Below are 12,308 nucleotides of genomic sequence, written 5' to 3'. Positions count from 1 at the left end.
CACTGACATACAAACAGGATGGACATTGTAAAAACACTTAATGTTAATCTCACATATTTATTAATAATAATAATAATAATAATAAAAATAAAAATAATAACAATAATAATAACAATAATAATAATACTTTATTTATATAGCACTTTTCAATACAGGTAACAAAGTGCTTTACAGTGGGCAATAAAAACAAGAAGCGCAAAGCAAAATGAAGCGCTAAAAATAAAATGAAATAAAACTTAAAAACATACAAACTTATAAAACCTACCCTGAAAATCAGAGCTAAAATTAAATAATATCACACAATAAAAGACTTCCTGTAAAAATGTGTCTTGAGTTATGACATAAAACAAGGGACTGATTCTGCAAGTCTGATCTCCTCTGGCAGGCTGTTCCAGAGTGTAGGACCTCTGACTGAAAAAGCCCTGTCCCCTTTAGTTTTCCGTCGGGTCCTTGAAACAGCCAGCAGAGCACTGCCAGAGGATCTCAGACTGCAACCAGGTTTGTAGGGGGATAAAAGCTCACAGATATAGGGAGGGGCAAGTCCAAGTTGTGCTTTAAAAGTCAATAAAATAATCTTGAAATATATATTTAAGATGATGTAACAGTGCTGTGAGGTATGGACTCTGATGTAGAGATGTGCTTCAGAAAGGAGGATAGAGTAGATCTTGCACTGTATTTCTGCTATTGTAAAATTCTACAAATACACCTGCACAGTTCAATAGACTGTATTCATGTTGTTTTAGAGAACAGCAGATATATTCAGATTCTTCTCCTCCTCACGGTGATACGTGGCAATTCTCCTTAAACTGCAGGAAAGAGAATCAGTGGACTAATGACTGATTTATCAATGCTGTCAGGCTCTTTATGCCAAACTGTGACACATGTTGAATATGACTGGTTGATTAAGAGCAAGACTTGTCTGCATTCTATCAGGAGGTGACCAGTGGTGTTGCCTGGATACCAAGTCAGCCCTCATGTCTTCGTTCGTATGTGTGTGTGTGTGTGTGTGTGTGTGTGTGTGTGTGTGTGTGTGTGTGTGTGTGTGTGTGTGTGTGTGTGTGTGTGTGTGTGTTCCTGTATGTGCATACCTGTGTGTGTGTGTGTGTCAGATAACACAAACTTGAACACTGGATTTAATGTGCATACAACACAATAAGCTCACATGACCTCTGTTTTAACTGGTCAGTCGACCTACTTGTAGTGGCATGAAGACAAACAAAGGGTTTCACAAGAGGAGCTGAGGTTTACATTAAAATGGAAACGATCAGTGTTGGTCAGACGCCGAGGCACGGGGGTTGTTTTGGGTGTGGCTTTTTCAAAAGAACATCTGAAAGACAACGTTTTAGTGAAAAACCCACAAGTCTTATCTGCGTGGCTGATCCTGTGCTCCTTCACCTAAACACACTAACACAAATGCACACACACACTCCAACACAATAAAATGTCACAGAATAGAGGCATCTTTCTTGTTTACAACACAGCTGCTGGCATGAAGAATACAAAGCCATATCAAAGCAGGTGTAGAGTATCAATGTCAGAGGATAGAGTTAACTTTATAAAATAGAGTGACTTGAGATACATAGGTAATGATTTTTGATTGAATCATGATCTCTGTCCGTCCATTTAAAACAATCACAGACTTTAATTCTATAATCAGTGTCTGAAATGTGAACAATCAGATCTCATACATCTAAGTGAATTCTGTGGATGGATGAACTTGAACTACTAATGGATTTCAAACTAATGAGCAGGAGGTGTAGGTGGCTGTTGGAGGCCTTCTTGTTCAGATAGCGAGACAGTGCCCCCATGTGGCAAACACTTGAAGTCAATCAAAGATGTAACACACTGGATAGGTACCAGGTTGGTTTTTACTTGTTTCATATCTGATTTAGTTTATGAGATAACTTTCTATATTAATCAGAATCATCAGAATCAGAAATACTTTATTTATTCCGGGGAGGGAAATTCGGTCATTACAGAGCTCTTATGACAGTATGTAAGCTAGTCACAATATTAAAGGAGAAGGAATAAAATATAAATATAAATATGAATAAAATAAAATTAAGATCAAATAAAATATAATAAAATACAATATAATAAAATGAAATATAATAAAATAAAGAAAAAATAAAATAGAATAAAATAAAGATCAAATGAAATAGAAGAAAATAAAGATAAAACAAAGTACAATAAAAATAAAATAATAATAAGGTATAAAAAATATGATTAGAATATATTTATTTACATATAAAATGATATATCAACATATACAAATGATATAAAAACAACTTAAGATGATAGTGCAGAAAAGCTAAATTCACCCCAACAAAATCATCATTCTGATTGAGGTTTCTGCCTGTTAAAGGAAGTTCTTCCTTCTCACTGTAACTAGCTAAATGCTGCAAAACAAGTTTACCTACAGGTACAAATAAAGTAACCTGAACCTGAACCTGAAGCGCTCTGCTCAAGGTGGATTAAGATGAGGTCAGACTGAGTCCTGTCTGTAAGAGGGGACCGGGTCTTATCCTGTCTTGATGTTGGTTCTTGGGTAATAATAGAACATAGAGTCAACCTGCTCTGTTTTTAAAGCATCTTGGGATAACATTTGTTGTGATTTGGCACTCTATAAATAAAGATTGATTGATTGATCATTTTATTTTAACTCTAGTCATTGCGGCTTGCCATTACAATGACAGCCACACCTCTTGGTCACACAAAGCTGTGTATCTCCAGCTAGTGGACATTGTTCATTGGAATTAACATACAACTTCCTGTCATTATCAACATCTACCCTGGCTCTGGCCTTGTAAACATTTCCTCTTATTGTCCCCTGAGAGTCCCTGGGATCCTGTCCCCCAAAAGTTTTACTAGGGGAAGCACCAGACTCGTACAGGGGCAAGTTACACAAGTCAATCTCAAGTAGAAGCTGTGGATGAGTGATTTTAGACAGTATACAGTCAGGCTTGATATTTATTTTGTTAAATGCTTGTATCTCTTTAATTCCATTCGTCAGAACAATTAAATAGCCAGCAGTGTACTGTATCAAAATAAAAAGGAAATACATTTTCTCAAATGACTGCAGCAAGGTGGTCTATTCTAGTGTTGCACTGAATCTCATTACATTGGGAAACAGGTGGTTTTCAGGGAAAGGCAGATGCAAAGCTGCTGCATTATACATGATCTGATATTGGAGTAGTGGGGTTAAATAACTGATCATTCCACTCGTACTGAGTCTGGGGAGACAGCCAACTAGGGTGCTCCTATTTTTCAATATAGTACAGGGATGTTTGGTGAGGTGAACAAGGTTCATTGAGGCTTTCAAAGCCACTGGGAAATTTCACATCTATGTGACAGGAGTTCAATACCAGGCACTGGCGAGAAGAGATTGAGCATATGATGTGGAGCATGGGCATATACGCAGAGGGATTTATGGGCTCAATCATCTTCTGTCTTGGACACACTGTAGTCAGAGTAAATTTCCACGGCAAGGGTGTGTGATAGGATACAACCCGCTGCCTGGGCTTCTCATTTCATGGTCACTTTTGACACAACTCTTCCAAAAGTCCACTGCCAAAAAACTAGCACAGCATTTGCTTTACCGAATGCAGTGTGACTGAAGTAAGTCGACCTATCTGCTGAGTTCAAACTTACTGACAAAAAGGGATAAACTTATAAAACGTATGAATAACATGTAAAACTAACCTTTTTATCGCCATCCTTTGAATGAACACGCTTCTTCTCTCTGTCATTTCTCTCAGCTCCAGCTCTGTCTCTGTCCCCGGCACCAAACAGCTTCTTAGCCCACTCATCTTTCTGAACAGCCAGTCGGTGGGTGTGGGAGTGGGGATTTGGTGGAGGAGGAGGAGGAGGAGGAGGCTGACTCCCTCCAGGTGGCAGGTGGTCTCCGGGGGCCAGCGGGGCCCGGTAGCGGTCGGCTGGAATTTTGTTCATGGGTGGAGGCAGGGTGCTGCAGTTAGCTGAGGACCATCCGTCTGTGGATTCTGCATAGGACTCCTGATCACTGCTAACGCCCTGAAGGTGGCTGTGGTGGTGCTGCTGACGCCAGTCTCTCAGCACATGGACAGGCAGCCACCGTTGCTGGTCCACCCCTGCCCCTCCAGCCCCTCTCTTTTCTCCTCCCACTGCAGCTCCTCCCCGCTTCCCTTGTGAGTAGTGGTGTGGGTGGACGCCTCGAGAGAACCTGCCAGGAGCATCAGCCAAAGGGAGAGGGTGAGGGGGGTCAGCCAGGTGTGGTTCATGACGGTAATGGCCATTCCTGAGAGCTGGAGGAGGGGGAGGAGGAGGAGGAGGGTGAGGGGCTGCAGCTCCTAGTGTGGGGCTCCAGGCTTGCTGAGATGAAGGTGGGCTGTCCCAGTGGCGTAGCCCAGAGAGATGGTTGTGGTTGGGAGGACCTCCAAGGTCTACTAAGAGCACTCTGTTGCTCTTCTCTTCTGGTAAAAAGTTGCAGATACCACTGTCACTGTTGCTGCTCGTGCTGTGGTTCTGTTGGGCATCGTTGTCTGGATCATGGAATGCTCGAGCCCGGACCCCCTCGATGTTGTCTCCCATGTCCCTGTATAGGACGGAGACGAACTGGAGGAGAGGCTGAGAACTGGGTGGGAATTCAAGGCAGCCTCCTGTGTCTGGGTCAGGAGTGCACTCAAAGCCAAACCTCCTTGATACCCCCAAATGGACCTTAAGAAACAACAATCATTGTGAAGTTACAGGTGACGGGGAGACATTTTCTGTAGTTTACATTTCTGAATCATAAAATAGTTAACAATTCTTTATATTACATTTCTTCTGATATGTTAAACACAATTCCAAGATTGTTTGGTGGATTATTTCTGCCCTTGTGAATTCACTGTAGGGTTGAGCCCAGTCATGATAAATGATAATAAAATATTCCGGAGACAATAAAACGAGAAGCCTGTCAGCATGTGAAAACACATTAGTCTGGCTGAGTAAAGGATGTTGTTATACTGTTCTGCTTTCTCTTGTAAAAGAACATCTTGAATTTGATTATACTTACCACCTCTTGCAATATGGACTAAGGCAAATTTCCCCTCAGAGATAATAAAGTATGTCTAATCTAATTAAATCATGTAATGGGCATATCCTTTCAATCTCTGTCTGTTTCTGTATGAAATTATTCCGACATGGTTTAAATGAAGGCAATATCTCTCTTTTTCAGTGTTTTTTTTTAGCCCATTCACATCTTTTCACTGTCCCTATATAATCATACCTGGTGGTGACAGAGGTCTGGGTCGACTATGAACACGTGACAGGAAGTCCTCAAACTCCCCTCTTCATCCCGTCCATTGCTAAAGAAATAATCTTCCTGGTCATCAGTGGCTTGCATCGTGACGAGTCCAAAGAATCTGCGGTCATCAGGACAGCAGGCGCTGAAGGCTAGTTTCTCTGCTGGGTAGGTGGCCAGAACTTGACCTCTGTCACTGAACAGACACACACTGTCATGCATGACCTGGTGGGATAAAGTTGAAACACATCATGAGGCACACTGTAATACTACTACTACAAAAAAAAATGCCAAACATGAGTTTGGTCTCCACCACCCACCCCCTTAACTTTTAAGAGTAGGCACTGCTGCAGACGCACTGGGCCTGCTTAACTAGCATTGTTACTGTAATTATTACTTCTCTGAATATTACTACTGTCCTAATATTGTCACTGCATAAAAGTACAAATTGGACCTGCTATATAAGTACAGTGTCATGAGATATCTTTGTCATCAGACTCTGCTAAATGTGTAAAACTGGCTTGACATACCACACACCATTGATGTATCACAAATTGAACTTTTCATGTTGACACTGTTTAAACCATCAAACTTAAGTAACGTTGATTATTTCCCTTTTTTACCTGTCTATATACAACAATGTAGATCAATTCATGACTCCTTTGAGGGCTTGTGTTTAATCACATTAAGTTGAGAGACCTTCAAGGCCATTGCACTTTTGTTAAACCTTGTTATTCAGGGTTAATTCAAAAAATAAATAACATTCTTCCACACCTTCATAAGAACCAGTGAGTGGATCTTCTGCTCAGCTCGGAGACGCCTCATGCTGCACCTTATTGCTTGCAGGCTGTCGTTCTCTAAACTCATCCCTGTGGAGGCCAGCTCAATGGAGCCTAAATAACCAACAATCATGCCCACATTTAGGATGCCCTCACTGGGCTCCAAGACCAAGTCACCACCATCTCCTACATCCAAGTCTTGTTCTTCATGATGGTGAAGGTGAAGCTGACGAAAATCTGAGTCCAGAAAGACTGAGTCATCATTCAGAACTTGGGCCATCTCCTCTTCAGAGAGAAGGTTGGGGTTGCTCTGGAAGCGAGCTGTGTTCTGATATTGAGGGAACTCTGGATCAGAGAGCGGGCGCGGCTTTGATGATGAGCTTGCCCCGGATCTCTCCTTGTCTGAGCTGCTGGAGGAGTGGCTGGAGTTTTCAAAGATCATGTTAAAAATGCCTCCTGACTGCAGCTCCGCCACGACCTTCTCTGCCCTGTTGATGCCCAGCTGTTTGGGATCTATCTTTGGTTTATACCACCCCCCGCGGGCTCCAGAGCCTGACCTACTGTTGTTGTTATTGTTAATGCTGTTGTCATAAAAACCATCCAACTCATCCTCACTCGAGCAGGAGTCCAGGTAAGATGCCGCCATTACACTACTGCTACTGTGACGACCGGAAGAGCGTTGGTGGTGATGGTGCCGCCTGGGACGCTCTGCCTCAGCAATGACAAGTTTCAAGACGCCAGAGCAGCGTCCAACCAGTTTGACCACATCTTCATGGGATGCCTTAGAGACATTGATGTCATTGACAGAGAGAATGTAGTCCCCCGAGCGTAATCCTACATACTCTGCAGGACTCCCTTTAAGGATGCAGCTGAGGACACATGGACTTTGACCTGACAGTGTAAAACCATAACCTGTTCTTCCTCTTGCCACCTCTACAGCCCGGGTACGACCTTGCTGGGCAGAGGAGGATGGTAGAGGCTGGTTGAACCCACTACCACCACAGGGGCGTCGTTTGGATGGTGCATCACCTTGCTTCAACATTGTGCCGGAGAACTTCCCCTTGTCCGTTGACAAAGTGAGTTTTAAGCAGTCATTGTTTGTCCTTTGGCTCCACTTAAACAGGAACACAGAACATCTCTTATATCTACTTGGATGTCAAACTTGTGTATTGTCAAGCGACTTCAAAATAAGAGTCACTTCCAGCTGCAGCAGAGGGATGAAAGTTTGGCGGAACTTTTCTATTGTCGCTTTTTCATCATGATGTCAAGCTCTTCCAATTTTAGGGCTCACGTACCTGCACAACACAATACAACACAAAAAAGTTAGTGATAAGAGGCTATCAAAAAAACAAAGAAATGCATTCCGGCGTTGTCATTGTCATTACTTCAAATCATCATCCCACGTTTAGGAGCATGCATTAGACAGCCGCACCTGTGAATAGGGTTGCCAACTGTCCAGTATTAGCCGGGACATCCCGTATATTGGGCTAAATTGGTATGTTTCATACAGGACCTCAATTGTCCTGTATATTGACTATTAACTCTTGTAAATACAGCAGACAGCACTCTACAGATCCTAGATCAGATAAACGGCAGTGGCAGATCATGTGCCAATCACACCGCCTGTCATCCTGTCTGATGGCAATTAAATGGTCAGACTCAAGAAACAGATGCAGCACAGAGCTGTTAAAAAATGAACTTCAAATATCTGCAAACTGTGACTTGTCATGTAAGGACTTCTCTTTGGGCTGGGCAAAAGGACAAAAGACAGCTTGAGTCAGTCAAGAGCAGAAAAAGTATCCATGGAAAAAGTACATTTGGGGAGTCATACTCCTCTTTTGCATTTAATTTTTATTTTGCCTGTTTTTTGATGTAAAGAGCCAAATTGTGGCAGTGCTGGACAGTGACAAAGTACATTTTTTGAGTATCTGTACTTTAGTTGAGTATTATTTTTTGGGGGAACTTATTACTTTTACTCCACTACATTCAGAAGACAATTACTGTACTTTTTACTCCGCTACATTTCTATCAATGCTCTAGTTACTCACTACTTTTGCTTTGACGTCAGCTCATGAATTTCCTTCTCTTTTCTGAAATCTGATCCCATGGTTGAACGTGGAGCAAACACAAAGCAAATTTCACTCAGATCAGGCAGTTCATTCAGAGGTGGTAATGATGGCTATAATTCTCTACCTGAGCACCCACGGCCATATCTTCAGCCCGTGTTAGAGGTTTTTGAAATGAAGAATGATACTTATCCTTTGAAATGTTCTCCCTGTTTCCCACTCTGCCCAAACAAACAAACATTCACTGTCCAACCTGAGAAAGCGTGTTGAGCTACGTAACATTTGTTTCATTCCAGATGAACATTTCAAACTAAGTTGTCTGTGCTTGGAGTAACTTAGTTTCTGTTTTTATTCCATTGTATAATTTTTAGGTATTATTTTTTTCAAGTAATGGTTTCTAAATAAACAGAATGTAACTGAATGTACTCCTATGTATTCTTGACTGCCATCATGCTTTGTGAAAATACAACGTTTTGGGATATTTTAAAAAGTATTTTGAATACTTTTTAAAAGCAAGTACTTCAGTACAGGTTTAACTCAAGTCATAATTTGACAGAGCAACTCTCACTTGTATTGGAGTGATATTTGACCAGGAGGATCTATACTTTGACTTAAGTAATGAAGCTGTGTACTTTGTCCACCACTGCCTCTCCCTTATTTAGTAGTGACAAAGTTGGCAACCCTGCAGATTGCAGTAAAATAACTTATACAATGAAAAGGCTGTCATAAAAACGAAGAAATGCATTCCTTTGGACTTTGGTTGTCATTACTTCAAATCATCAGCCCACGTTTAGGAGCATGCATTAGACAGCCGCACCTGTGAGTCACCTGTACTGTATCTGCAGGTGGAGCCACTGCAGGTCTGTCTAAAAGGGGACGTTTCTAACACACACACATACACGTTTTCACACCTGGCAGGCATGCAGGTAAAATGAGACCTAGCCTACAACACACACTGAGAACTTCAGCTCTTACGCATAAATATCACTTATTGCATGCAGCTTCTGTTTGCGGTAATGTCTGTTTATCTATAAATACTTAAAGTGTAAATAAAGAAGCTAAAAAGAGAATTAGCAGACATTAGTGGACGCGTTACAGTTAGCTTAGTTAGCAATGCATGCTATCACAGCAACAAGTACTGCTTGTAAAGGTTCCTCTCGGACGAAACAAGAAGCTGTGTGTTTATTCACTTTATAAGAAGAGCATGCTTTAGTGTTTGGCAGCAGTTTAGAGAGTTACCACAAAGTTTTCTTGCCGTGACTTCTTGCTGATTAAAAAGTGCAACCAACCATGCTAACATTTAAGTCCCGCCCCCTAGTTTCCAGTTCTTTGGAATGTCGGTCTGTTACTATGGCAACCCGAGTGTACACACACTTTCCTGCCCTGTCATTGGTTCCCCCGAGCTGTCACTCACACAGGAAACAGTTAGGTGGATAAATTGGCAGAAGTTTGTTTGAGAAATCACAAATAAAAGTATTTACTGTAGCATGATATTCCACAGATGAGAAAAGTTAACATCACTAAAAAAAAAGTTAAATGTAAATTAGTAACAGTTATTAAAAGTAGACTGCGCGCGACGCTGTTAAACCATCCCAAAATGAGACGACAACAGCTGGATCCAAACCCTCCGAGCTGTAAAGCAGGGATGGTTTCAGGGGTGAAAAGCTGGATGCATATCTTCGTTAAGAAGATGTTAGGTCGAACGGTTTCACTGCGATGTCTAAATAACTTACTTGGCGGTGTCCGGCGGTAGTGCTGCCAGGGCAGGGTCCATTCTTTGGTTTCCAGGGTGAGTTGAGTAAACTCAGGGACGATGGGTAAACAAAGACGAGGCTGCACCATCTGGTGAAGTAGCCTTAAGTGTAGGAGGACCGAGGAGGACTGGAGGAGAGGGAGGTGTGTTTAGAGCGGGGGGCAACCGGGGGTGGGGATAAGGGGTTAAAAGTTCATTAACTTTACATTATATTTTATTATATTTGGACTGAAACAGATAAGTGCATCTAGACTGACTTTGGTTCTAGTCTGCATCCTCTTTAAAAGGATAAAGGGCCTTTATTTTTATGCTACCACAGGTAATAACATAAAAAGAGTCAATACAGTAAGTCTTTGACCCCAATGTACATTAATTAATCATAAGAACCACATTAATAAGAAATATGCTTTGTCTGAATAATGTCATGTTTGAATAAATGTTCAATCATGCAAAATTTGATACTTTAAATTCTGTTTTATCTAGATATATTACAATTTCAGAGATCACAGATCACAAATACATACTACATGTGTTTTTTGTCCCCAATAAAGCCATTTAAATGTTTTAGTGCACAGGGCTGCAATAGGCGCTAGCAAAATACCCAAATATATCTTCTGGCATGTCTATCTGATTCTAACTATAACCTGTTCTGCTTGATGAGCAGTTTGCTGTTTTAGTTTATAAGTAGGCTAATTTAGTGTTAATTAAATGGATGCCTTAGTTAGCCCCAATCCCCATCTTTTTTCTCTTTATCTTTTTTTTCATATTAACCTTGTATAGTGTTTGCAGCATGTAGTTGCTTAATCCCTGTGTCACAATGATTTCAACTCAGTGTCATGAACCATATGGCTGCTGTCTGGTAATCCTGTTAATACCTTTTAATCATGAACCAGCCATCTTAATGGGTGCTATAAATCAAGAGCAAAGTGTTTTCATACTGTGCCCACAAAAAGGAACTATAGTCTGGATGAGGAAACAAAATAATATTAAATGGGGGAACTTGGCCATAACAGGCTTAACAAGCTATAAATGTATGTTGCCACAGTTCTTCTATGTCTTATTATATACTCTTGTCATATGTTGATGTTGCTGGTTAGCTAAAGCAGTGAGAAGAAGACTGAGTGACAGAACATTTTGTTTGACTTAAAAAAAAAAAAAAAAACATTGTCTTGCATGTCATATCAGCTAGATTTACTAAGTGAATAAAGTCCTCAAAGCTGAAACAATAAAAATATATATTGATTCATTTCCACAGCAAACCATTATTTTTTTTAAATCCCACCATACCGTTGTTGTTTTTTAATCAACTTGAATACAATTATCTTCCATTAATGGGCATTACAGGTTGTTAAGACACAGATCCTGTCGAGGGACCTGCAAATTGCAGTCACTGCTTCTATTATCACCAGAGAACTCTCAGTCAATCATACAATTGATGGAAAAGAGTTTAATATGTGACCTTTAAAGTCAACAAGCTCATTGCAAAGTGAAGTATGACTCAGTATTAGGGCCACCCTGCAGAAACCAGACTTTAGATTTGGAGATTACCGTACCAAATTTATGAGACAAAGTCCAAATTTTAGACTATGATTCATTTTGTTTTGAAGGGACAGTGGCCTGTCAGAGCAGCTTGTGAAATTATACTTCATCAAAGGTTTCATAAATAACTGAGTATTCAGTCTTTGAGCACATTAGCACTGCAGTGTCATAATTATAATCGATTGTGCAAGAAAATGAGTCTGTGGTAAGAGAAGAAGAGGCTGTTTCTCTGTTTCTTCTCAGCTGTTTAGAATAACTTCTCAACATGATCCATGTTCTTCATACTAGTTCTGAAGCTGCCCTTTTTAAAACCCTGTTTCAGCCTACATGACAAATCCGGCGAACAATTTGTGTATGTCTCTGTCTTGTGTAGCGATTACTGTGATGGCATCTCAGCATCTGCTGCTCCCTCTCTAATGTGTTTTAAGATTAAAGGTCTCAGAGGTAAAGGACTCAGGATTAAAGAAAATGAAGCTATGCACTCTCAAACTAAAGAGAGAAGTACTAAATGTGGGGATACTTTTATTTATTAGGCCAACATTTTGTTGATATTAATTAATTATTTAATGAATTATTAATTATTTCAGTTAGTGAGTGAGTAAGTGGATTAGATAGTCAGTTAGTCCATGTAAAAGACTTGTTATTCTTTATTTGAGATATTTTCCTTCATATTCTGTGGAATGAAAATATAAGAGAACTATAATTATGTACAAAACCTTTAAAAAAGAAAGAAAGAAACAAGCTCCCTTCAATGCTACCGCACTGCTGCTGCTGCTGACTGTGACAGCAGTACGGATAGCTGCAGGGCCGGCCTGTGGCATAGGCAGTATAGGCAAATGCTAGAGGTGCTGGCTGTCCATAGTGGGCACCGCTTGCACCTTAAATGAGTGAGGAAGAAAATTTGAAGCCAA

General features: G+C 40.7%; 1 protein-coding gene across 6 annotated transcripts in view; it reads right to left on the bottom strand.

The window, feature by feature from the left end:
- Positions 1-9,986, bottom strand: part of rgs12b (regulator of G protein signaling 12b) — a 48,821-nt gene extending 38,835 nt beyond the window's left edge. For 2 of the 6 annotated variants that reach the window (XM_034688486.1, XM_034688487.1), the window contains exons 1-4: positions 9,839-9,962; positions 6,035-7,334; positions 5,246-5,485; positions 3,703-4,695 (exon numbers count right to left, since the gene is read on the bottom strand). In XM_034688486.1, coding sequence (XP_034544377.1) covers positions 3,703-4,695; positions 5,246-5,485; positions 6,035-7,081 — 2,280 coding nt within the window. In that variant the 5' untranslated portion in view covers positions 7,082-7,334; positions 9,839-9,962. Of the gene's footprint in view, positions 1-3,702; positions 4,696-5,245; positions 5,486-6,034; positions 7,335-9,295; positions 9,316-9,344; positions 9,419-9,838 lie in introns of those variants that run through there. The other 4 variants (XM_034688483.1, XM_034688488.1, XM_034688484.1 and 1 more) reach the window with 4 other exon arrangements.
- Positions 9,987-12,308: the final 2,322 nt, after the last annotated feature.

The sequence above is a fragment of the Notolabrus celidotus genome, chromosome 7, assembly GCF_009762535.1.
Source record: "Notolabrus celidotus isolate fNotCel1 chromosome 7, fNotCel1.pri, whole genome shotgun sequence".
Lineage (NCBI taxonomy): Eukaryota > Metazoa > Chordata > Actinopteri > Labriformes > Labridae > Notolabrus > Notolabrus celidotus.
This window is presented reverse-complemented; position numbering and strand designations above follow the sequence as displayed.